Source organism: Saccostrea cucullata, unplaced genomic scaffold (assembly GCF_032062105.1).
Source record: "Saccostrea cucullata isolate Sc308-1 unplaced genomic scaffold, CSIRO_AGI_Scuc_v1 ctg240, whole genome shotgun sequence".
Classification (NCBI taxonomy): Eukaryota; Metazoa; Mollusca; class Bivalvia; order Ostreida; family Ostreidae; genus Saccostrea; species Saccostrea cuccullata.
Window position 1 is genome coordinate 162,699 of NW_026930783.1, and position 27,293 is coordinate 189,991.

Below are 27,293 nucleotides of genomic sequence, written 5' to 3' on the forward strand. Positions count from 1 at the left end.
GGCTCAGGTAAACCGGTTTTGTTATTAATTCATTTAAATATGTAAAGCCAAACGAGAAAATAACTCAATCGTGAAAAGGGTCAACAATCCACACCCTGGTGCAGGTATTTCGTGCACAAAAGGTGGGGATACGGCGAGTGGTGGCAAATTGACAGATAGGACTTGTCAGGGGAACTTTAATACGGGTCGAGAGATCATTATCCCGCGGGAAGCTAGACCTGTTCATCACCTACATCAAAGGATACCACTATGGCTTCATTCCGGGCTCTCTCGAAAGAGGGCCATGCAGCCATGAGTATGCGAGACGGGTCGGACCGATGGATTCTGATTCAGAAAAACACATTCACAAACTGGGTGAACGAACAGCTCCGAGTAGCTGGGGTGGAGACGACGGATTTCGTCACGGAGCTGGAAAATGATTTTGATACAGGTGTCAAGCTTTGTTTTCTTGTGCAGGGACTGCAGGGTAAAAAAGTGGGGCGGATCATTAAAAAGCCCCTGAATCATCATCAACAACTGGAAAATGTTACCATAGCTCTCAATGCTATTGCCAATGACAACGTTAGACTGGTGAATATTGGTAAGATTTTATTATTTTGATTTGTTAATCACAATATGTTAATTTTTATATTTTCATGAGTAAGTAAATAATAACCATGTGATGTCAATGAATGGGAAGTGGGGTGGGGTGGGGGTCTGTATATTAGGCCTAAATTGTGTATTAAAAATTCTCAAATCATATGTTCTTGTCCTTTAAAGTACTGTCATATGCACAGATGTTCATGGACTGCTGAAATATTTTTTTGTAAGAAGGGGCATATTTGTAGCTAGTGTATTTGAAGAGATTAGTAATTTTAATTGGAAAAACTATTTCTTGGTATTTTTCATTTCTAACTCAGAATACTGTTTTGGTAATGTTATACATTATCAACACTGAATAATTTATGTACAAATAACACATTTTCTGATAGAGAAAAAAATTCAACAATTCTGAAATGTTGACAAACTGAAACAGCCAGGTGTGTGCTTGACACATACATATGGAGAAAACACAATTAGGTTTGTCCCCAGGGAAAGAGTGTTTGGGATGAAAAATGTGCACAGAGCTGAAATAGTGATTATTTAACCCAGCCCTACTAACCCTTGGGTCAACATTCATCATAAGTCCTACTGGACTACATCAAGCTAGGGGAATATCATAATTACTACACCTTTATAAATGGCTGGTTTTTTGCCTTAATTTAATAAAAGTATAATGTCAGAAAATACAGTTGTTATTGTGGAATATACATAGGGCTATTTGGATTAGGAAGTATATTGGCTATATATTTTAAAGGTCTCATTCTGTTACTACAATATAGCTTCCTAAAACTGATTTCATCAATACCTGTGATAAGGTATTGCAGTATCTGTCACAGGTGTATGTATTGTTAATATATTCAGCTGGAACACCATGCATGATACAATGTTTATTCTCTGAAATCAAAACTCCTGAGGGTTTTAAAAAATGGTGTCAATTTGTGATAAAATATCCTGTCATCCATACAAATTGCTGAAAAAATGTATTATTATTTTATAAATATCACTTTCTCTTTTAAATGTCCCATGATAACTTAAAAGCATTTTTAAATTATGAATCACTCCCCCATAAATGTGTATATTGAAAAAGATCTGAAAATTATTGTCTACAATATCAAATCCAAATCTTGGGTTTTTAAAAAAAGTATCAAGGTTCAAAGTAATATGAGAGAGAGAGAGAGAGAGAGAGGGAAAGTGAGAGAGAGAGGGTTTAAAAGGCAAAGAAAGGTTCCAAAAGGAATGTTTAAAGCAAAGACCTTTAAGACATTGAGCAAACATTGGAGTTGAGAGATATGCCATAATTTTCGTGGAGTTGCAAATCATTGCCATAAACTGAGGGTGCAATACTGAATTATTGATTTACTTATATTGATTGAATCTTCAGGAAAAAGACCTAGTGTTCAGCAGTGTACCACCTTTAATTAACATTCTTACCTGCTCCATGCATAGATGTAATCAGATTCATGCATTGCTAACTACAGGCAAAAATATAAACGAACAAATATCAATTTTCCATCTAGTATTCTGTGGAAAAGTGTGGTTATCTTTATATAATACTGCAATGAAAATGCATGACTACCAGTAAATATTAATAATGAAAAATGTAGTATATCTTTAATTGAATTACAAAAGCAGTATGAAATACAGTGTTAGCCTATATTTCCTTCAATGTTACAATATTGCTGCACTATTTGAAGTTGAACATAATTTTCATATCAAAAATCATTAAACTATATGAATTTTTTTTCTGTATGTAAAATGACACTTTGCAGTTGCAGCTAATGAAATGGTTTTATCATTTTCCAAAAATACTATGCTAAACCTAAATATCATCAACTTTTATACTAGCCTGAAGCATAATCATATACATATGTTGAAAATTTCAAATTCATTTTTGTCATTTTTTTTTAAAAAAATCCAGTTTACAAAGTATTCCAATAGTCTGTAATCCCAGTATGAAATAAATCTGAAGGGGGGTCTCAATTAAGGTGGCCTTCATACTTATTTCTTGAATAGACACCAAGGTTTTGTTATTACAAGTACTTCACAAAACGTGAACATATTTAAAACCAGTTTGATACACAGCCATTAAAGTGTCCTTGGGAAAATGAAGTATGTACTAGCTAATTGATAGATTTGTATGTACGTAATCCATTGAAGATTGAAAATTTTACCCAGCTTGGTCATACATACATCTAAAAGAAATTGCCTTTAGATAAAAACAAGTTTGGTGCCTATAAATACTACAGTATAAGTACATAGTAAATAATCTCAAATACTTGACATTTTTCAGGGAGTTTTTATGATTTTTTTTTTATCTCTTAAGAGTTCTTCTAACAGAAAAGGAACTAGGCTAAAGTGTAATCATTTTTCGATAAGAGACATAGATATTTTTTAAATTTACCTTTTTTTATTGTGAATGTTTTTTTGTGTTGATAGCATAAAAAGAAAAAACTGTATCTGAGGCTTTTATTAACAGGAGTAAAGAAATATGTACACATTCAGGAAATTCATATTTAAGCATGATATGCATATGACATGACATACTTAGCAAATGACATTAAATTATAAAAAATTTTTGCATAAAAATATTAAATTGAATTTTCACCATTTCCAGGTCCAGAGGATATTGTGAATGGAAACCTGAAGCTGATTTTGGGTTTAATATGGCACTTAATTCTGCGATACCAGATCGGAAAGACGAAATTCCCAACCAAGAAACTAATGCTGGCCTGGCTGCAGGCAGTCATTCCGGAGTGTGCAATCACAAACTTCACCACCGACTGGAACAGTGGAGTAGCTCTACAGTATGTGGAAAATAACATCACAAGTTACCTCCCTTTGCATTTTCATCGAAATTAATTTTGAATCTTCTGGAAATGGAAAGAAAATTTCTTAGTGGAGAATTTCTTGGATTTAGTTTGATGTTTGCTATCCAATGTATATCCAATAATCTTAAAAATGTATTATCTTCTGTTGTAAATTTTATTTAATTTTATATGGCCGTTTAGTTGCTTTAAGAGCTTGAGATTGACTGGAAAATTGGATGGAACTTTTTTTTAAATTCATTTTATTTTAAATTATGACTGTTGTAAGTATAATTTAAATTTAAATGATGTTTCGTTATCCTTGACAGTGCCTTGATAGACTACTGTAGACCTGGACTGTGCCCCAACTGGAGACAGATGAGTAGGAGTGATGGGTAAGGGGCAGGCACAAGGGGGGAGGGGGACAGATGAGTAGGAGTGATGGGTAAGGGGCAGGCACAAGGGGGGAGGGGGACAGATGAGTAGGAGTGATGGGTAAGGGGGAGGGGAGACCACTGGGAGGAAGGAGATCAGTGTATAGGGAGTATTCTGAGATGATTCTGAAAAAAATTAGGGCTTTTTTCTTTAGCGGGTTTGATCGAAATGAGGTACATTGCACAAAGTTTTACACTGGCTCGTATATTAAATTACCAAGTACTTCAAATTGCTGAAATATGTAACTTTTTTCGCAAACCTGTACTGAAGAAGAAAAATAAGCTCATTTATAAGATAATATGAAATTGTGTGGATAAGGCTTGTAACTTTCAAATTTTGCACTGAGATAAACAAAATTATTTCACCTGCACTTGATAAAATCCTATCCTACATATAATCTTATGTTTCGATTTAATGTTAAACCATGTGTTTTTCTGAATGTGATGTTTTACCAGGCTAAACAATTGTAAGAATGCTATGGAGCTGGCCAAAAGGGAGTTTGACATTCCTCTGGTGGTACGGCCCGAGGATCTGTCAAGCCCCGACCTTGACGAGCTGTCTGGCATGACCTATCTCTCCTACTTCATGAAAGTGGACTCTCCCGGTTACCATGCCACCATGAACATGGTTCGCAAACTGCTGAAATCGGGGACCATCAACAACTTTACGGTAAGTGGTATTATGTGGAATATTGTCATGTTAGTTGGAGACCAATTTCTGAAGATTTCTTGGGTCATTTTTACTCAGGGATAACAATAATTTGTTAATATAATACTGCATGTGTTCTTAAAATAGCGGGTTTTATATTTTAGTGGCTTTGGCGCAGACGATGATGCATTAATTCACGAATACCGCTAAGAATTCATTTATAAATAGAATATACGGCACGAACATGTGTAGCGCTAATTCATGATTACGCCAAAAACTCCATATCCATTGATTGCACTTAATTTTGAATACGCCAATTAAATTATGTACATGCATAGAATATTACATTTAGTTCAAAGATCTTCTATGTATATCATTTGATTCTGAAGAAGAGTAAGGAGGATTTGATTTTAATTTTGTGAATTCCAGTCGGACTGGTCTGATGGACGTCTGCTCTGTAATCTCTGTGTGTCGAGTGGTGCTACAATTCCTGGATGGCCCAATTTGAATGGCAGCCATGTTGAAGTACAGCAATTAGGTAAATTGAATACATGTACAGTGAAACTTTGTTCGAAGTAAGCTTGAAAACTGATGGACATAGTCAAAGTCATTTTGAAGTTTCAACTATTCTTTCTTTCATATATTTTAAACTTGTTCTCTCGAATCTTTGGATACCTCAATTTCGTGATAATGAAGTTTAGTTGGACTGTATGCTTGGAAGATTTTTGTAGATCCTTGATTTTTTCCCATACAGTTAGCTTACGATGCTTGGAAATGTTACTGTAAAAATTAGTTTCAGTTTTGAATCGGTCTGCATTTAAATACTGTAAACCAAAATTTATTCGTGTGCAATAAATTTTCTCGAGTTTCATGAGAGTCTCCCATCATGAATATTTCTCACCGCGAACAGATCCGTAAAGTCTGTGTCTATTAACAACAGATCAAAAAAGGGCTTCATCGCAAAAATTGAATCGTCGCGAACTAATTTACGTTCATAAAATAGTGAAATTAAGTTGTCACGAATTAAAAGTTGGTTTACAGTATTTCTTTCTAAAACACCCAAACTTTCACTTTCTGATTCTATAATATAAATTTATTTCTATGATTTTCAGGAATTGATGCTGCTAAGCGGATGGGAGTGGAGCCCATTCTAACAGCCAAAGAAATGTGTGATCCTGAGGTGGACCACATTGGTATCATGGCGTACGCCGCCTACTTCAGTCGATTCAAACCCTTCAGGGCACCTGCTGAAAAAGTGGTCATGGATGTTCAGCCGAAAAACTGCTATATTGGAATCATTGTAAGTAAAACTGTGAAATAAATGACCAAATCTAAATATTTTCCTTCACCAGGACAATATTCTCTACTTTCTGATTATTTTGTATGCCAATTAGTCATAAAATACATGGTGTATCGGTATTACAAAGCATCTCAATACCTCTTCAAGTTGAGTGATTTTCAAAGATTTGCAAGCATCATGTATATATATGGAACTAAACAAACATATTTGGTGTCTTGAACTCTGAGGTCTTTAATACCATGGATATGACTGCATGAAGAGATAAAATTGAAAGTTCCAAGCACCATTTCTTTAAGTATACCTATTATTACTCTCAATATCTCAAACCCTTGGGAAAATCTCAAAGCATATTTTCTTTGCATCATTGAGTTTGAGATGAGGTTTGGCTGTACTTATCGCTTTTAAAAGTATTTTGTTACTTGATCCTTCAATCATGTAATCTTGTCACCCAAGAAATAACATTTCATCTAAGAAATACCAATTCAAATTTAAGTTTAATAGTCATTTGTCACATAAATTCTGTCATGTTGATTTAACAGATATTTAAGGCCCTTCACCTGTCAGAATTACTTACTAAGACATCATCACCCAAATTATCTATCCATAAAACAATATTTTATCACCATTGTGGCAACCCGAGATGCCCTGTGGTTCTGTGAATTGACCACAATGGGTCAAATCAGCAGACCTGGGACCCTCTATTGTTATTACCCCGGTTTCTTATAAACAAACTGAGGGCTACCTGTTTTTAGAGATGTGTATTGATTGGTACAGGGTGTCCAGATGCTTACTCAAGCATTCAATAACCAGAACTTATAGGTGTGGAGGTTTAAAAAGTTTATAGATTTGATAGTGGATTTGGGATAGATTACACGAAGCTCCGAAAAAAAGAAAACACACATGAATTTGAAATTATTTTGACTTTTTTGGACTAATGCATCTAGTTCTTAATGCTTCAGTGAGGTATAACAGGTAATATTTTAAAATCTTGCTTTCAAATTTCTTTTTACAGGTATTTTATAAGATTTAATAGAATTTGTACTTATAGAGTGTAATTGTTATTCAGATTAGGCTATTGACAAATAATGTTTATTTATGCTTGGATTAAGGAAATATATATATATTAAATTGATGAAATTTGAGAGGATAAGATTTTTTTATATTATGTGTAATATCCCTTTAGAAAATAAATATATTTTATTTTTTTTTCGGTACAGTCCACATTCTCTGTGAGGATTGAGGATGACGACATCTCATCCAGTGCTATCCGAGCGGATCTGAAGGGTCCGGATTCCAACCCTCCCGTTACCTTCTCCTGGAGTGGTAGAGTAGGCACCGCCTCATTTACACCACTGGAAACCGGCATCCACAGGGTAAGGAACATTTCTTATGTGGTAAACTTTTTAATTAAGGAAGTATTAAAAACTAATATATGTACAGGAAATCATGTTTACTTGACTTATAGAGGACAATTGTTATATCTTGGACTGTTTTGAATTAGTTTTTTTTAATATTCATAATGGAATTTAAGACCACCCCTTTTAAACTCCCTTAAACATCCCCTAACTCCCTGTTTAACCTCCTTCCTTAACAATTAACAACAACCCCCTTCACCCCCCCCCCCCCCTTCAAAAAAAGGGAAAGAAATCAATTTCAAATCCTGTTTTTCAAAGTTTTATATTTTGACTTGTTATTTTAAAAGTTTCCAAAAATGCCTATTTTTATGTTTTAGCTGAATGTTTATTGTGAGAACCAGTTAATTGTGGGCTGTCCAATCTCATTCAAAGTTTTAGCAGACAGATCAAAAGTGACATTTTCTAGCGTTGATCACTGTGCAGTGGGAATGATTACAGAGCTCAAAGTAAGTCATATCTATTTTTAGTACCAAAGTTCACTTTCTTTTTAAAGATAAAAGGAGTGTTTGAATCAGGCTTGAATTCTTTTTATTTTTTCTTTTAGCAGTTTTATATTCGTAACTAATGAAAAAATGTAAAGTTGATGTATGATAAAAAAACAATGTGCACCTTTGGTTTCCATGGTAATGTAGGTAAATAATAAACCTTTGGTTTCCATGGTAACGTAGGTAAATTCCCAGTACGCTGGGCAAGGTGACGTCCAGGTAGAGGCTAGAGCCCCCGGGGGGAGAGTCCACAACTTACGCACAGTCTACAGAAATGGAGACTATGTCATTAACTTCACCCCCTCAGAAGTCGGTACGTATAGACATTCACCAAGAAAGAACTTTGTGGCACCTGATTGGTGGAAAAATAACCAATGAAATTTTGAGTTTATTTTTTCACTCGTCAAAATCTTGCAGATTTCTTTCTTGTGAGCAGTTATGTGTTAGTAGTAGAGTTAATAGGTGTATTGTTCTGTTTTTAACAAGATTTAGTTTTTTTCCTAAAATACTCCAAGAAAGAGTTAATGTGTACCGTATATTACATAGAGTAAGTAAAAAGAGAAATCCCTCTACTGAGCTTGTTTGTATTTTAAGCTGGACGGTACCAATGTCCAGTTCATAAAGCATATAAATCTTTGTATCTTAAATAAACACTCTAAACTTACTTGCACACAGAGCATCTATTTTGCCAAAAATAATAAGATTTCTTACAATGCCTTGGGAAATTGTACATTAAATAAACAAAAGCACTTGCATTGCTACATATTTTGCCTTCCCTCCATCATTTGGCTGTTTGCTTAAACAATTAAAAAAAAGCATTTTGAATGAAGAAGCTTTTTGGTAAAATGGCAATCTTGAATCAATTTATTAAACCAACATATAAAGCACAGAACTTGGAATCTTTTGCCAAGGTTCTTTGGATTTCATTTTGCCTATTTTCACCTGAATGAAAATGAAGCACATTGTAGGCAGTAAACAGGCTTTTTATTCATGTATTTTTGGACTTGGGTAAGTGACAGAAGGCGCTGCATGAACTGTCCGTAGTTCTAAACCTCCATTCTACTAACAGCTGCCTGTCGCATGCTTGGAAGCTGGTCATGTATCTCTGTATTTTCTGACAGAAAAAATTCTGAATGAGAATTTTATAGCGTTTTCCTGATCAAAGAGCTCTTGTTATTGGTATTTATGAAAGCATGCTGCAAAAAGATATTAGATTTATTTATATTTCTTAATTAAAAAAATATGTAAAATTTTCCTGAGAAATCTTTATTATGAGTATTTGTATTAGCATGCATTAAATAGTATAGATCTATAAATAGTCATATTCTTAGGCTATATTTCAAATATACAGGTCTTAGCTATACATATGCTGAAGTCCTTTGTATCTCTTGCCTGAAGCATTGAATATAGCATTGATCTACCTGCATAATTAGTTCTTTTGCTGTCTTGTTTTTGAGCTAAATCTTGCATCCAATTAAGCTACAAGAGTCTGCCTTTTTCCTCTTTCAAACTGAAGATCTGAGCTTCTTTTCTTCACATTCAAACTACATTTGAGCTACATTTCCCCCATTCAAGCTTAATTTCTAAGATACATTTCATCACAAGCTATCGGGTACATATGAGACATTGCTTCCTCAAAATCAAGCTCAGTGTCTAAGAAACTTTTCAGCACAATCAAGTTACATCTGAGCTATATTTCCTCAATGGAAGCATTACTTCTGAGTTTCTTTTCACCATAAACCTACATCTGAGCTACCTTTCCACATGTTCAAGCTTACAACATTTAAGCTTCATTTCTTTGACACATTGTTTAAGCTATGTTTTAAAGCTTCTTGAAGAAGAAATAAATGGACATAGAAGATTAAAAAAAAGCATGTTTCATTCTTCTGTATTTAGTTTGTGGAGTTTTGAACTCTTGCGGACTGAAACATGGCTGATAACAGGGTTCCTTTTTCCCTGTTTTATTTTTTGAATTTGTCCCATTTTCAATTATCATAAGTGAGAGTAGGCCGAAAGGGGCAAAAATAGTCCTTTGTACAATAATAAATTTACCCTTCTCACTGAATGCAAATTTGCTAAGTTGTTGACACACACACACTTTTAAATTAAAAACTGTTTCCCGGCCTCTTTAAAAGATCAAGTTTTATGAATATGAAGACAAATTCAACAATAGTTTATCAGCAAGTCTGTGCCCATTGATATGAAAACCAGACAAGAGATTTTCAATGTTTTCTACCCATAATTTATATATAATAATGCACCAATTATTTTATGGAAGAATGAAAAAAAGAAGTCCATTGCAAAGTGTAGCTATACTCATGGCCACCAATCTTATGCTCAGATTGCTTATGGCTGCAGTGTACTGCTTAGTGTGCAGTTAAGCAGTGAAAAGGAGATGTATTCATATATTTGTATTTATTTATCTAGATGTTTTTTTGTCAGGCTACACACTAGCTTAATCTGTCTCACCACTCAATGAGTGTGATGCTGTAATTATATATTATCTTTGTTGGTTAAAGGCAGCTTCAAAGAAGAATATATAATTATCTACTATAATTACGTTTTGTTTCTGACATCATTTCTAGACCAGAAATTTAGAGTTTTATAGATGTGTCATTGTACATTAGGCATTAGATCTTCACTTTTAAAAGCTTTGATTTTTTAACATTTAAAAAAAAATATTATTTATACTGATCCATTGTAATTATAAAGAATGTGAGAAGATAAACTAAAGTTTTGGCCTTTGACAGGTGTCTGGCAGATATCTGTCCACTATGAAGGGGATCACATCAATGGAAGTCCATTCAACATCAAAGTGTTTGATCCCAATGCTGTCCGAGTCTTTGAATTGGAAGGAGGAACTGTGGGAATGGGACTCAACTTTATGGGTAGGATTTTTTAGTCCTCTTAAAATGGCAAGAAATTAAGACATTGATTGCATTTGAATTTCAAGTTTTTGTACACATAAGAATGATTTTAGAACTTAGGGTACACAATAAAAAAGCTTTTTAAAATGTGAAAGTTGGAAGATGCTCTGCTTAAAGAGATAAGTTTAAAATGATAATCCACTGTTTTTAACAATTTCCTCTTTAACAATGTAATGATATTACAGAATTCTAGTTTTAGTTGGAATAGGGTTGTTCTACCTTAAAAGAAATTTAAGGAGGTATGCAAATAAACAGAAAACTGCACATCAATGATTCAATGTTATCACCCTTTTTTTCAGTGGACACATCAGAGGCTGGTGAGGGAGACCTAAGGGTGACAGTGACCCACAATTACCAGCAGGTCCCAGCATACATCACTCACCAGAGGGCAGGCTTGTACAGAGTAGACTTCACACCAGAGGGCGCCGGCACTTACAAAGTCAATGTCTTCTATAATGATATTGAAGTCAGGGGTATGAAAAATTCTACAAAAAGTTATATTTCACTCAGGGTCAGATATATTATTGTGCAGTTCATTTTGTTTTTGTACATAAGGAAAACTTAACTATTTTAAAGCTCTGTGACTGTCTGACTGGGTCATATAAAAAACAAATGCTTACTACAGTAAAACCCAATTATAAGGAACTCATTTATAAAGAATTTTTAAAAAAATTTATGAATCCAATTGGCAAATTTTCACTGTATTCTGATCTGAAGAAAGTCGGTATTAAGGAAGTAAATTTTGAAGTCCTAGTGATTTTGTTATAAACAGGTTTTGCTGTATTTACATGTATATGTATATATTTGTCTTTGCAAATAGATAAGGATTAATCTTAATCAATTACTGTAAAATCTTATATTTTTCAGGGGTCAAATTTTTGTGGTTTGAAGAAAATGTATTGGCTCATGGAGATTTGAATTCATGGTTGAAGAATTGTTTAGTAGTTATACATGTGAAAAATTGCATTTCGTGGAGAATATAAATTCGTGGGTCTCTTCATACCACGAAAACCACGAAAATTAAACCCCTATGAAAATTAGTGATTTCACAGTAAGCAATTGCAGTCAGTTGAATTATGAATTAATGTAATTGCTGAATTATTTGCAAGTTCTCCGTACACCCTAGACATTGATATTTGTTATAATTATAAGGATTGCTGATTTATTTGTAGGTTCTCCAAAAACCCTGGACATTGTGGACTCGGGACAATTTGATTATGAATTAACGATTGCTGATTTATTTGTAGGTTCTCCATACACCCTGGACATCGTGGACTCGGGTCGAGTTACGGTCAGTGGCGACGGACTCAGTCTGGTCCCGGTCAACAGGACGGCCAGATTCGAGGTGGACACGCAAGGGTCATCCTCTGGCAAGGTCGACGTAGAAATCACAGGTAAGAATTTCATAGTCACTCTCCGGCAACATACTTATAGATATTTCTCCAAGGTTTTATTTAAACTTTAATGTAAAAAAAAACAATTTTTGTGTATATTTTAGATAAATTTCTTTCATGCTTTTTTTGTTCTTGTTTTTTCTTTTTTTTTTTGATAAATTTTATTTATTATGTTCTATATTCCATTTATTTTTCCTCCATGATCCCCCCTATTTATTATAAACTGATCTGCTGCATGCCTTTTGCTTGTGCTTTATGCATGTTCTATGTCAGTTTGGGTCAAACAGGGACATGACCTACCAGTGATAAAGAAAGGGCTAATAACCCTAAAATGCTTTCATGCCTGAGTTGCGGAATCTTATTTTTTTCAACACATTTCCTACCTGTTGCTAAAAGTTTTAAGAAAAAATTTTTTGTAGCTTGTATTTATTTATTTATATCTGCTTCTATTGTGAAAACAATCAAAATTTATGCATTAATTGCTTTTCAAAATTCACTGATTTGTCTCATTAAATTCAAGAAAGTCATGTCTTGGTGTTTGAATAAGGTATTATTAATGAATATTTATGAATGTATTATTTATGGAAATATTATTTATGAATATGTATAGCATGCATATGTTTTTCTTTAATTTCTGTCTTCTGTCTTGTGAATGTGTAGATGGATGCAAGAGAATTGATTGATATGTGGATTGAGTGGTCATTTAGGACCAATCAGAATTAGAGTTCTGGAATTATAATGAATATGCAAATGAACTAGAATACTTAATAGGCAGATGACCTGCATGTGTTCATTAAATTGATATGTGTGAAAAATATGAATAATCATATTATAGTCAGATTCAATGATTCTGTTGATGCATTAGATAATGCAATATTATTAATTTTTCTCGTAAACCTAATACAATAGATTTTATCTATCAATAATACTGCATGTAATGATTAAACAATTAAATATCAAAGAAAATTTGCTTCATCTTATTAAATTAATCAGTATAACCGAATGCGGAATTTAAACCAAAGTATGATATGTACAGTACATTGTAGTAAAGAAATAGGGGGTCGCGGTGTATACACTATCGGTAACTCGCGCTTTTAACAACTCGATGAGCATGACCCGCCTGATCTCTTCAGTTATGCACTTACACAACTTTATACCATTCTCACTCTTTTGATTGGTCGATTATTTATTAGAGAAGGTAAGTTATTATATATTTATTTTTATTTGTCACTGTATACTTCAGTTATTAAATGGAGATCTGTTGGAAAAAAAGGGGGAATACAAAGGGACTTAATTTGGTTGTGGAAAATCTGTCTTCTTGTTCGGTTTGGGAAATTTGTGAAATTTATAGCCTTTTCCTTTGTTGAATATAATCATATGTAATATATATTTTTGGTTCATGTATTTTTTTTATCTTTTCAGTTTTTAAAATGTAATCCTCGTATGCTTTTTAACAAAATTGCTGATTTTCAAAGAGTCCCATATTTTTCAGCTCCCTCTGGTAAAAATGTTATAAAGAAGATAGAGACAAAGGGAAATGGAAAATTTGATGTGGAATACACTCCTTTTGAGACAGGTAATCAGAAAATAATTAATCCATTTAAATTAACTTAAAATCATAAAGCTTGTCAAGATTGTTTTTAATACTACGTAAAGAAAAGCTTGCTGAATATTCTATACGTGTAATGAAATCTTGCAATACTTTCAAAATAGATGTTTCATGAATTGATTATTAATTGTATTTCTTTTTTATTTTAATTAATTTTAAAGTAGTTTTGATTTTATTTTTTTTTAATAGAAAAAATTTGAAACAAATTTTTAGTAAATCATAAATCATCCCTGATAATTTTCTGTTTTCCAATGCAATCTAACACCTGTTGTAGGTGACCATCAGATAATGGTTTACTTCTGTGACCAGCCGGTCAAGGGAGGGCCGTTCTCCTGCAAGGTGTACGATGCTGGACAGGTCATTGTGTCACACATGCCCTCACACGCCACGGTCAATCAACCCGTGTCATTCAACAGTTAGTGACAATTTTTAATAAGTTAAAAAATATTGCTATAATCTTAAATCATTTAAAAAAGGCAATTACTTGGAGAAAAGATGGTGAAAAAGAGAGGAGAGTTCTTTCTTTAACTCTTATTTTCATGTTACTCTATTTAGTATACATTAAATGTTTGTAAATTTACTCTAAGAACTATCAGATAATTGCTTTCTCAATCTCTCAGATTTCCTCCCTTCATTTTACCAAAAAAATCCAAACTTTTCAAAGTTCTTTTAAAATAAGATTGGTACATGGTGAGAAATATATTTGAGTTTGAAGAGTTACTGCCCTTGGTAACAGATTCCAATTCTTTTTTGTAGTTGATGCTTCAGAGGCTGGCTCAGGGAACATAGAAATCATGGTCAACAAAGGTCGCATTGCCTGCAATGTCCAGAACCTGGGCAGTTACAAATTCCTGGCTTCCTTTGTTCCCACTAAAGTAGAGAAACACACCATAGAAATGAAGTTTAATAATCTACCAGTTATAGGTAAGTTTGTAAATTTATGCACTCTTTATCAGATTTCTGTGCAGTTTTGTTTAAAATTTAACACACATTTAGTGATTTAACATTCTGCTGGTAATTTTTAAACTTTAAACACTGGATTGTCAAATTTTCTCTGCAAATTTTGTTTTAAATTTGATACAAAGGGTGGCTCAAAGCAATTTTTAAGGTATCACTCAATGCACAGGTGTTCCTTAAAGGTACTTGGACACAGATTTGAAGTTATTATTTTCTCTATAATATTACGACTTATATATTTTAATAGCATTTCACACAAAAATTAATAAAAAATCTTATTTCGTTTAAAAGATATTGAAATTTCAAATTTTTCGGCGGGTTTGATTGACATATCCTTGCACTCTCACAAATTTAATTTTATTCTTAATCCTTAGGAAAAGTGGCAATCTCGTTTTGTATAAATGAAAAATATTAATACTATAATCCAGAAAATTCAGAGTAGACACGTTCGAAAGCAAAAGAAACACACAATATATTGTCAGTCCGTGCAGTTGTGGTAAGCAGACTGTGACGATTGAACGCACCCGGTGAATTCTAAATATAAACAATAACAGAACTCGAGCCCTGTTTACAAAAACTGTGTACATAACACGAGTTTGCTCGATTTGCTAAACTCTGTACGCATTCAGAATGACGAAACTTGTGAAAGTGTTTTGCTTTCTAACATTTCTACTCTGAATAAAATTATTTTTCTTGATAAAAGTTTTGATATTTCTCATTAAAACACATCAAAATTGACACTTTTCCTAAGGATTAAGAATAAAGTTAAAATTTGTGAAAGTGCAAGGATGTGTCAATCAAACCTGCCAAAAAATTTAAAGTTTTAATAACTTTTAAATGAAATAAGATTTTTAATTAATTTTTATGTGAAATGCTATTAAAATATATAATTCGTGATATTATACAGAAAAAATGAGAAAATATTAACTTCAAATCTGTGTCCAAGTACCTTTAAACATAAAACTGTAGACCAACTTTTATTGTTGTGTGAGAAATATCCACAAGTTTTACAACCTTTTTTGCTGTGGAAAAAATTATTTTAAAAAGATCTTTAATTTATTCAGAATGTGTTTTGGTTGCAAAAATCTATGACTGTGGATGGATTTCAACCTAATCGTGAGAATAATGTTGGTTTACAGTTTAATTCAAAGAAACATATTCACGTTGTCAATACACAACCCAGAAATCATGATCTCTTTGCTTTGCAGGATCTCCATGGATTGTTCAAGTGACAGACCCCAAGTCTATCTCCGTCACGGGCGGGGGCATAGACTTCGTTCTCTGTAATAGGAAAACAAACTTTGTTGTGAATTGTGACACAAATATGTCCGAAAATATCAGTGTGTCGATCACAGGTAACCACAGCAACGGAATAGAAAAAACCCACCATCAGTATAAAAATATCTTGTCTCTCTGTCATTTCAGTTTCTGTAGAAGCAGAGTATATATTGTCTCCTTCTGTTTTATAATTATTTTGTTTTCACCACTAATTGTACACCTGTCACATAGTTATCTACTTGGATTGTTACATGTATGTGATTAAGCAGAATTGTCATACATTAATGCTAAAGTGTGAAAAATAAATTGCATGTTTTAAATGTACGAAAGAGATGTTAGAACTTTTGTTAATTAATTGGTCATTTAATCAGAATGCACAGAGAAAAGTTACAAGTATGTGAGTGAAAAAACAAAAATGTTATGTGTAAGTGTTGAATTTTCTCCCTTATTTTCTGCACACACATGGCATGCAGCAGAGAGCATTACTTCGCCCTTGTAGATTTTTGTTTTTTAATCTAGATACACATTTTACTGCCTTTTTCTGCTTTTAGATTTCTTTTTATGTATTTTGTTTTAATATTTTAACCCTACCTTTAGATATATAATCTGCTTTTTATTGGCTGTTTATTTTTTGGTTTTTTTTTCCCTGTCATATTCTGCATTAACATTACATGTAAATAGACATGTACCCCTAGACTGCGTATAGTTAATGAACTTTAGTCAGGCTAATCCTCATTTTACAACTTAATTACCAATTTGAATGTTACCCAGAGCTTTCTCCCTTTTGTACCAAAATATTAGAGGAAATATGAATTCAAAATGACAAAGTTCTATTTTTATCTTACTGTAGGTCCCAGTGGTCGTTCTGTACCATGTGACATTTCTAGTGGGTCACAAGGTCAAATAGTAGAATATGTACCAACAGAAGTGGGTAAGTTGATTTATCCATTACAGCACTGGTAAGACTGTTATTGCTAAAGAAAAGTTTTTCTTTTTTTAAATCGCAAAAATATTTTTTTTTTGTGAATAACTGTACTTCCAGAATGAAAGCTTTAAAGTTTACAAATGTTTTGACAGAGATTAAAAACAAAAATCTAGGAAGTTACAGATGAGGGTGTGGTAATTAAAAGTGGATGCTATGCCCTGGGGAACTTACATGTTTGTTTTAAAAGTGATTTCATTTTCTGTTGATGTTTACAGGTGACCATAAGATTTTCATAAAATACAGAGACACAGAGATAGAGGGAAGCCCCTTCACAGCGAAAGCTTACGACACATCAGCCATTACTGTTACTCCTCTACAAGATGGAATGGTCGGGTCACCAGTGGAATTCACAAGTCAGTAGTATTTCTTTGTGGTAAAAAAAAAAAATTAATGTTAAGTGCTACTCAGAAAAAGCAAGTATTGTCAGAGAATGAAATTTGGTACATTTACTTATTTTATTCAAAACCTACAGCTCTCATATCTGTTGGTTAAACTTTAAGTGGCAAAAAATCTTTATTTTGAAAAATTTTGGTGGACAAATTGCTATTTTGAGTTACATTAAATGAATGTGAAGCCCTCATAGGAAGGTATATACAAGACCCAAAAAGTTGGAGGGGGGATTTCCATAATACTCTAAATTTGCATATCATGGAAATATTTTCCCGAGTTTATCCCAGATTATTTGTAGATAATAATTTGATTTACATTTGGCTTGACCTTTTTTATTTCTCAGTTGATGTGACAAGAGCAGGGGAAGGTCAGCTAGAAATCATGGTCAACAACGGAAACCTCCGAAACACAGTAGAGTTGGAGCGTGCAGGTGTATACAGAATAACCTTCACCCCCGAGGAGGCGGGGCGACAATACGTCAACATAAACTTCAACAGTGAAGGGCTGCCAGGTATTTATTTACTTCAATGTCAAGGGGTTTTCCAGGTGAATATCAAACGTATAACAAGATGCTTAGGGGGGGATCAGCAAGAAAACACACATTAAAAAGAGGGAGAGCTGTTTTATTAATTACAGGTAATTAGCTAAGGTATTTACAAAACAGGAGATTTTTATTTTGTCTTGAGTAATATTATTTGAAATGTTGATTTCTTGCTCTCCAGGGTCCCCCTTCTCCTGTTTGGCGATGGATGCTGCCGGGGCAACCATTTCTGGTCTGAAGACGGCACTTCCTGCCAACAAACTAACCACCTTCACCATAGAAACGCCATCGTCAGCGACAGAGTTCAGTGCAGTGGTAGACATCACAAGTGAGAATGCAATGAATCGTGCAAAGATTTTTTTCTTATCTTTTAAATCATTTAGATGATAATTAATGTTTTAATTAAAACTAAATTTAGGAAAAGGATTTTCATCAGTCTGAAGTATAATATATAGAATATCATGCATGAAATATATAAATATGCACCATGATAGAGGAATTGCAATTTGTAGCATATACATGTATAATTATGCATAAAAAATATTTTGAAGGGAAATCTACTATTTATCTAGCATGAGTACTTGTGGATTATGTATAATAAAAGGTACTAATACTTTTACTAACTTGTGCCTAAATGTTGGCATATGGACTGAATGTCAAGCATGAATGAGCAGTATTAGATAATATGTAGAGAGAGCTATACTTCCTAAGTTACTTCCCTTTAGTGAAAAAAAGAGTTGAACGTTTTAGATTTATATTTAAAACTTGATAAAGGAAGTTTTATTGTAAATTAGGCTGAAATAAATTACTTATTTGTGGAATAATAAAAATTCTGATCTTTTTAACCACTAAAATAAATCCCAGCACTTATGGTGAAAAGCACAGCAAAACCCTGACCATTATTCTATCAACCCTTGTTAAGCTGTAAAAAGTTGCGGTTTAAATAAAAATTGTACTGTGTATTCAAAGTGTTGGTTCGGTTTTTTGCATGAAGAATGCTGGAGTTGCGTAGTGCATGGCAGTAGATACAGGTGAGTGCATGTCAACAGAATTATAATATCCCAATATCAATAGCAGCAATTCAGGCACAGTCATACCTCAATATCTTGAATTCAATGGGATCAAGAGAAAAACACTGAGATATTTGAGGCTTTGAAATATCAAAGGTAAATTACTTAAAAAAATAAGTGGTTGGGACTTCCAATTCACTTCAGCATATCCATGGTACTCAACATATCAGAATTCAAGATATGGCAGTTGGACTGTATATATTGAGATTTATTTAGGTGTTTGTTCACTAGACTATATAATCCATGTTTGTGATTGTCATTGCTTTAATTGGTATGAGGCAGATCCATTAATCTCGGAATTGACTTGTAGGTCCATCAGGAGAGAAGATTCCTGCGAAGACGACCCACACGGCTGTAGATGGGATGCATGTTGAATTCACTCCAAGGGAAGTAGGTAGGTGACAGATTTTTACTGTTGATCACCGTTTATTTTGACCTAATTGTGGGAGAACATCTTCTCAATGACATGAAAATATCAGTCTTGCTTACATTTGTATTACTAGAAGTCCTGCAAAACAAATTTCCAAATTAAAAAGATTATTTTCTTGCTTCAAAAGTATAAATAAAATTGAAAAAAAATAAAAACATTTGGATATTATTTGCTTGTGTCTATAACAATTTACCCTTTCCTGATTGATTAATTTGTGTCATTTTTCAGGGCAGTACACCATCCAGGTATTCTGTGGTAAGGATGACCTCTGTGGAGGCCCTCAGTATGTCAATGTGTTCAACCCGAAGAGTGTCATCATCAACAACATGCCCTTCCACACCTTTGTCGGGGAAACCTGTACATTCTTAGGTATTGTTTTGCTTTTTCAGTCACAAAATACTGAATGCAGTTAAATATTGCCCCATTTTAATTTCACCCAATTCACCCTACTCACGTGTGGGTGAATTTTAAACAAGGTGAATTCACAAGGATACAGTATAATTTCTTAAACATAAAAATGACTAGGAGATTATAAAATGGGGCAAAATAATTATTTGCAAGTGTGAAAGAACGAATATAACACATCCTGAAAATAACCCGGCCCATATACAGTATCTGAGAAATAATGTCCAAATGTATGCAGATAAAATAAAAAAAAAATTCTTTTCCTTATCACAGTTGATGCGTCCAAGGCTGGCGGGGGTATTTTGGAGGTAGCTATTCTGGCCAATAAGAATCACGTCCCCCACACGCTGGAGGATCTTGGGAAGGGGGTGTATGAGGTCAGTTTTGTGGGACAGGAAGCCGTGCGACACAGAGTTCATCTGACATTTAACGAGATTTACATCCCAGGTAAGATTTATGCAGATAAGCCAAAAAGTATTTTTGTGTTTTATTTTAAGTAGCTTATAATAATGATGTTTAAGCATGACTTTACTCTACATCTATTTAAAATTGATATCAAGCGTATCTGGAACATTATGGGACATTGTGAAAAATTCAAGATTAAGATTTTAGAGTTTGAGATAATTAAGTTTAGATTCCAAAAAAACATCTTAAATTTTTGATCAACAGCATATTTCAACATAACCCAGGTATTTATCATATCCCTGGTATATAACATACCCCTTGAATATTAATTGACATAACAGTGGTATTTGGTAAACCCCTTTTTGACATGTCCCTGATAATTGACATGATCATGGGAATACTTTTAAAGGTTCCCTTTCTCTCTTCTGTAGGGAGTCCATTCTGGATTGAGGTTTTGGATGAGTTGGAGTTTGTCATGGATGAATTCAGTCACCAGCAGTTCTTCTCTGTCTACCAGTCAGCAGGGTTTACATTTCATGGCCCCAGTGGCCTGAGTGAGAAATTCACTGTCTCCATTGAAGGTATATTCCAAGGCCTGAATTTGGTATGCTGTTGAGGTGCAAGCATTGTTTCCAGTCCTTAGAAGCTGACTAGAGGAAAATTATAGATCTGTGCATGAATTCTTAAGTAGAGCATGACACAATCAAGATGCAGTGGAGCATGACATATGGAACGCCATCACTGCCTTATAGCATAAAACTATGCATTCATTATGTCAATCTATCATTACGTGATGTGAACATATCTTTACGTTATATCATTTTTTTATGGGGTGATGTAAAAATATCTTTACATCATGTCAGTGCTGCATTACATGAAGTAAACACATTCTTCCATTATGTCGGCACTTTATAACTTGAAGACCAAAGTTCATTATGTGAAGTGAAAATATGTTTACATTGTGTTAAAACTTAATTACGTGAAATGAATGTTTATTTATATTATTTCATTTCTTTAATATGTGAGGTCAAAATTGCATTACGTCAAGTTAATTGCGTTTTACAAGTGTTCCGTGGTTAAATTTATCATTACATTTAGTCAAAGTCCATTCCCTTTTGTGAGTGTATATTTCTATTATAACAAAGCATTATTACGTAATGTTAATGTATCTTTATTTTAGGCCGAGGTCATCACAATGTGAGGTGAAAACATCTTACCTTTATGTCAGTGCTTTATTACTTTATGTAAAAAGGTTTTTAACATAATGTGAACATATATTATGGAGACAGTCGCGGCGTTCCATATTATATCAACACTTTATTACGTTATGTCAAAACTCCATTCCTTTATGTGGATATTTAATAAGAATATGTTAACTCTTTCTTATGTGATTTAAAACTATCTTTACATTGTGTTAATTCTTTATCATGTTGATTACAAATGTTCATTACGCGCTGTAAAATACATTTACATTATGTCAAAGTCGATAACCGTGTTTTCAGGACTGGGAAGGGGATGGGGGGGGGGTCCTGATTAATTAGGACGAATTACGGACACATTATATGAGGGGGGGGGAGGGGTCTGACTTCCTCTTTTTTCCGACATAACTTTATCATAGAAAATGTTCATTGAAATACAGTCCCACTTTTTGCTGAAGTATAAGGGTAATGTAGTATATTTGGAATTTTTTAAAGGACTGATCGAAGTTGGACCCCCCCCCTCCTTTCACCCGAAATAGGATTTTCGAGTTTGGATTTTTTTTTTTGCTTTTTCTTGTACGTTATTTTTTTATGGCTGACAAACCTCCCCCAGCTTTCAAAAACGATGCAATGTCCACTGGAATTAGTAATTTTTCAACCATTCCAGGACCAGAATTCTGTTACAAAAATCTACGTTTTCACTTAAATTAACACGGGCTCATATCAGTTGCGATCTTGGGTTCTTGAAAAGAGTAGCTATAGGGGGACAATATGGTGTCTAAGTTTGGGACCAGGGGGTGAAAGCCCGAAAGCTCTCAGGCTTTAGATTTTTTTTAATAAAACGTTTCAACTTATTTCAGTTATACTTTATGTAAAACTAATGCAATGTCCTACAAAGTAAAATCAATTGATTAATTTCATGCATATTTTGGTCACTAAAGATGGGAGGGCGGGATCCTCCCTTTCCCCACCGACCCACCAGTGCACGTATGAAATACGATGTATTTACACTTTTTTTTTTAAAAAAGGGGGGTTAAAGACTGATGAAAAGCTTAGGACAGTGTTTTGTAGTTAGATCAGAAGTTTCGGACTTTTCAAATCGTCAATAAAGATTCCATGGGAACATGATCCTATTTTTAATTTAACCTGATATTTAATTAAGGATTAATTAAGTCTTGTGTATAATTTAATATTTGATACGTTTAATTTAAATCATTTGCAAGTTTAACATATGTGCATGTAATATTGAAAACACAAAACGAACTTTTAGGCTTAACCTAAACCTTACGTCACATAATAAAGAGTTGAAATATTCTAAAATATACTGACAAGAGGCTAAGCATTTTAGACACAGTGTAGAGATACAATGGCATAACATAATAATGATTTGTCAAAAAGTTAGGGAAAATTGACATCATGTAATAGATTCCCGGCGTCATGTAGCATATTGATGACACAATATAGTAAAGAATTGGCCACATGTGACAATTTTTTTCACATCATATATGAAATTCTGACATCGTGTTATAGCGACTTGATATGAATTAAAGATAAATTCACATCATGTAATGAACTACTTAGACCAAATAGTAGAGAGTGCACATAATGTAATAATGAGTTGAAATTATATAATAACATCTTCACACCACGTAAAATTGTTTTGACTTAATGTCATAAAGAGCTGATATAATGCAATGGAAGATTGGCGCAATGTAATTGAAGTGCGAGTTAATGCAATAAAGACTTAACATACTGTAATGGAAAGTTGACATAACGTAATAGTAGTGTGTGTTAATGTCATAAAGAGTTGACATAATGTAATGGAAAGTTGACATAACGCAATAGTACTGTAAGTAAATGTCACAATGTGTTGACATAATGTAATGGAAAGTTGACACAATGCAATTGTAGTGTTCTGCTATAAGGCAGTGACGGCGTTCCATAATGACACAATCCAGTTTCAATAGAGCATGACATAGTCAAGATGCGATAGAGCATGACACAATCAAGCATGACCTGAGGGAAAGAGAAGCATGACATAGCAAAAGGGAAATCTGCTTAAGAGCTGCAGCTTTGAAAGTTTAAAAAAAGCTTTTTGCTTCAATGTTGGACCATAGAGTCTGCTTTTGTTCACACTGGTTAAGATTATGCACTGTTTTAAATGGATTAAAAACGTTAAACTTGACTTCCATTTAACTATTTTAATTGAGGCTGTTGCTACATTGTTTGATTGCTTTGTTAGCATTCAAAATAATTCTTCTGAATCTAATTAAATTGTTATTACAAAATTGAATAAAGTATCAAGATTTTAATTTTTGTATTTTTCAAACAGTTTTGGAATTTTTGGCTTGAAAGGCTTTTGTCTAGTGCTGTTCTGGAAAAAGCCGAACTTAAGGTCTTTGTACTCATCTGATGCCCAAGGACTATAAATTTCCAGTTGACATTTGATTAAAAGTTTAAATCATTAAGAGCTGCATGCAGATTTGTAGATGCAATATTTGCATGAAGGCAGAACTTAACTCCACAATCTAAATACCGATAAAATAAAATTCCTGCTGCATTGGTGATGGTGCTTTGTTGAATATGGTACACTTGAGCATGTAAAACAAGAACTCTCTCTGAAAGACTCCATCACACTGTGAGTATTCAGCACTATATTATACATATACATGTAATTATATATTCCATGTTATATCACATTGTATGCATGTAAAATATTGCTTTATAATTAGCGCATAAATAGCAAAATTAATGAAAAAGAAATATATCGGATGAATTTTAAATTAGCTAAGTGTTGTGTCTTTTCTTATTTTCTGAAATTTTTAAATCAGGTCCCTCTGGAAGGAAAGTGGATGCTAAGATTCGAGAAACCAGTGCTAAGACTTATTGTATTGAGTTTGAACCCAATGAAGTCGGCAGCCATCTTGTTGAGGTGTACTTTAATGGAGTGATGTTGAAGAACTTTCCCTATGTGATCAAAGTGTATGATGTCAATCATGTGAGAGTGACCAGACCTGATAAAGCCATGGTGGATGAATCTGTCCGACTCCTTAGTATGATTTTTTTTTGGCTTTGAAAATTTGATGTAGCTAGTGTTCTAGCTTAAATTTTTATTTGGTAGTTGATTTAGCTGCTGTGTATGCAGTGTAATTTGTGTCCCTTGCCAATTTTTAACCAAATTAAGTTAAAAAATAAGAAAGTTTGTCCAAATTTGCCCAAAATCCAAATGTGTGTTCTAATGAGATATATGTTTTATTCCAATGAACCTCATTTTAAATCTACTTGTTGAAGGAATTTGTGAACAAATAAGGTAAAAATAAAAGGTAGGCATTTTCCAGGGTTCTGAAAATATGTAAATTCAGACATTGAATTATTTCAGTTGATGTTAGTCGATCAGGGGAAGGGGAACTTGAAATGATCGTGGAATGTGATGAAGAAACCATACCAAGTGAAATGAAGGAGACAGAGAGAGGAAGGATTGAGGCTTTCTTTATTCCCAGAAAACCAGGGCTCCACAAAATAAGCATGACATTCAATGGAGATAAAGTTCCAGGTATCAGGACATATTCTTTCTTGCCATTTTTGGAGTTTGAGTTTTTGACACTGTTAAACCTTGTGAATTCTGTTGTGTAAAGCATTACATATTTTAACATTTACTTGCCATAGGATTATTAATATATATAAGTTTCCAGAAAAATAAATCAGAATGTTACAAATTGATGAAATTCCAAAGTCAGATTTGTTTATTAAAGTCATCATCAGTTTTACTTTAATAATAATTTCAAATAAGAGAACACATGGACAGTTAAGAAAATTGTGAGTAATTAAGTAAACCATGAATTCAATTTAGTTACAAAGGTCTTCGATTTCTCTTCCATAGGATCACCTTTCATGGTAGATGTAGAAGGACAAATTGTGAAAGAAACGGCCATTATGGCAAAGTCAGAAGTCCAAAAAATGAACATACAGTCTCGGAATTTCCGAATCAACCAACAACAATGGATTCTTCTCCAGGCTTTCGGTTCCGGAGTTGAAGACTTTAGCCATTTTCAGATCAGCATTATAGGTTCCATTTTTGTGTCATGTATAGCATGAAGATTCTGGGATATGGACATATAATAAGTGCATGAAAACCAATAAAAATGTAGTAAAATTCTTTGAAAATTTTCCTCCTGTCTGTGTTGATTTGTGAGAGTGGAGAAGGGATGTGAGTGACTGTCATGCTTTGTGTGTGATACCCTGAGTTCTCCATGTTGTCCTCTGTCTTCTCTTCCTCTGTGTTTATAACTGCCATATTTATCCAGGATAGGTTACAGTATAGTTGTATTGAGTCTCTTTGCTGTGTGTAGGAGTGTTTTTATAATGTTTTCTGTTGTGTTTTGTTTTTAGCTCCAAATGGAAACAGGATCCCGGCCAGAATCATGTCTCAGGCAGACGGCAGCTTTAAGGTGGAGTGGACCCCAACATCTACAGGTAATAAAATGTATTTCTATTCTTTTTTTGTTCAGAAGATTTTAAATATTTATACATGTACAGTCCAACCTTTTTTTTCTCATACTCAATGGGACTGAGAAAAAAACTTAAAGATATCTGAAAGCGTGAGATATCAGGGGCAAAATGTTTAAAGAATAAGTGGTTGGGATTTCCAGTGGACTCTGACATACTGATGGTGTTCAAGATTGTATCATCATTTGAGATACCATAGTTGAACTGTACATTTATAATTCTATTTTAGAGAGGTTAATTTGTTTCACATTAGAATCTCCAAAAAATGATGGTTGTTTTTCCTGAACTGAAGTCATGAATAGCCATATTTAGCTCTTCTGAGCCAAAGGCTCAAAGAGCTAATGCTATGGCCATTTGTGCGGTGTGCGGTGTGCGTCGTGCGGTGTGCGTTAACTTTTTAGAATATGGGCCATAACTGAAGAACCCCTTGGCCAATCAGTGTCAAATTTGTCACAGGGTATCCTTGGCCCAAGGGCTACCATTTATACTAAAATAAGGGTTGGGACCCTAAAACAAGGGGAGATAATCAGGAAAACAAAACCAAAAGTACTGGTTGCTAAAAAATCTTCTTCTCCAGAACCACCAGGCAGATTTTCACCAAACTTACACACAAGGATCAGGATATGTTGAAGATTAAAAATTGTTCGAGGCATGACCCTGGGGCAAAGGGCGTGGTCTCAAGGTCACTTCAAAGTTGACCTAAATTTACCATTAATAAAAACTTTTATATTTTGCTTACTATAAGGACTAGGATCATCAAATCTTGTAAGTTGATGCATCTTAGGACTTCACATCATGTTAACTCAAAAGTAGGTCACGATGACCTACTTTTTTAATTTTGCGGGCATTTGTTTTCAAATTGATTTTAAGGCATATTTTGGACAGTTTTAGGCGTATGATCATAAAACTTAGTCAGTTGATGCATCTTGGGTCCTTGAACAACGTCAATTTAAAAGTAGGTTACCGTGACCTACTTTTTGAACTTTATGACTTATCCTTTATAAAACATTTAATCCCATAATTTCAGGCACTGAAAGGGTTAGAATCATCAAACCTTGTAAGTTGCTGCATCTTGGGACCTTAAAACATATTTAAGAAAAAGTAGGTCACTGTGACCTACTTTTTGAATTTGGCAGGCAATTGTTTTCAAATTGTTTAAAAGGCATATTTTGATTACCTTCAGACCTACGATCATCAAACTTGGTCAGGAGATGCATCTTGAACTCTGAAAAATGTCGACCAAAATGTAGGTCACGGTGACCTACTTTTGACATTTTATGGCTAGTTTTAAGTGTCTTAGGTATTTATTGGCGTAGAATCATCAAACTTTGTCAGGTGATGCAACTGGGGTTTTCGGAGAGAGACGACCAAAAATTAGGTCACCTACTTTTGACATTTTATGGCTATATTTCAGTATCTTAGGTATTTATTGGCTTAGAATCATCAAACTTTGTGAGTTGATGGATTTTAGGTTTTCGGAGAGTGTCAACCAAAAATTAGGTCACGGTGACCTACTTTTGACATTTTA

General features: G+C 33.7%; 1 protein-coding gene across 4 annotated transcripts in view; it reads left to right on the top strand.

Annotated features, from left to right (window-relative positions):
• Positions 1-27,293, top strand: part of LOC134230094 (filamin-A-like) — a 48,744-nt gene continuing 21,451 nt past the window's right edge. Inside the window, exons 1-28 of one of the 4 annotated variants that reach the window (XM_062711872.1) lie at positions 1-580; positions 3,197-3,386; positions 3,716-3,781; positions 4,277-4,490; positions 4,899-5,007; positions 5,582-5,769; positions 6,987-7,142; positions 7,502-7,630; positions 7,853-7,982; positions 10,420-10,557; positions 10,896-11,069; positions 11,844-11,990; positions 13,483-13,566; positions 13,874-14,014; positions 14,356-14,523; positions 15,765-15,911; positions 16,685-16,765; positions 17,035-17,172; positions 17,553-17,720; positions 17,932-18,078; positions 19,131-19,214; positions 19,479-19,619; positions 19,929-20,102; positions 20,492-20,641; positions 24,091-24,312; positions 24,639-24,812; positions 25,140-25,325; positions 25,649-25,732. In XM_062711872.1, the coding sequence (XP_062567856.1) occupies positions 250-580; positions 3,197-3,386; positions 3,716-3,781; positions 4,277-4,490; positions 4,899-5,007; positions 5,582-5,769; positions 6,987-7,142; positions 7,502-7,630; positions 7,853-7,982; positions 10,420-10,557; positions 10,896-11,069; positions 11,844-11,990; positions 13,483-13,566; positions 13,874-14,014; positions 14,356-14,523; positions 15,765-15,911; positions 16,685-16,765; positions 17,035-17,172; positions 17,553-17,720; positions 17,932-18,078; positions 19,131-19,214; positions 19,479-19,619; positions 19,929-20,102; positions 20,492-20,641; positions 24,091-24,312; positions 24,639-24,812; positions 25,140-25,325; positions 25,649-25,732 (4,261 nt within the window). In that variant the 5' untranslated portion in view covers positions 1-249. The remainder of the gene's footprint in view (positions 581-3,196; positions 3,387-3,715; positions 3,782-4,276; positions 4,491-4,898; positions 5,008-5,581; positions 5,770-6,986; positions 7,143-7,501; positions 7,631-7,852; positions 7,983-10,419; positions 10,558-10,895; positions 11,070-11,843; positions 11,991-13,482; positions 13,567-13,873; positions 14,015-14,355; positions 14,524-15,764; positions 15,912-16,684; positions 16,766-17,034; positions 17,173-17,552; positions 17,721-17,931; positions 18,079-19,130; positions 19,215-19,478; positions 19,620-19,928; positions 20,103-20,491; positions 20,642-24,090; positions 24,313-24,638; positions 24,813-25,139; positions 25,326-25,648; positions 25,733-27,293) is intronic. The other 3 variants (XM_062711873.1, XM_062711874.1, XM_062711875.1) reach the window with 3 other exon arrangements.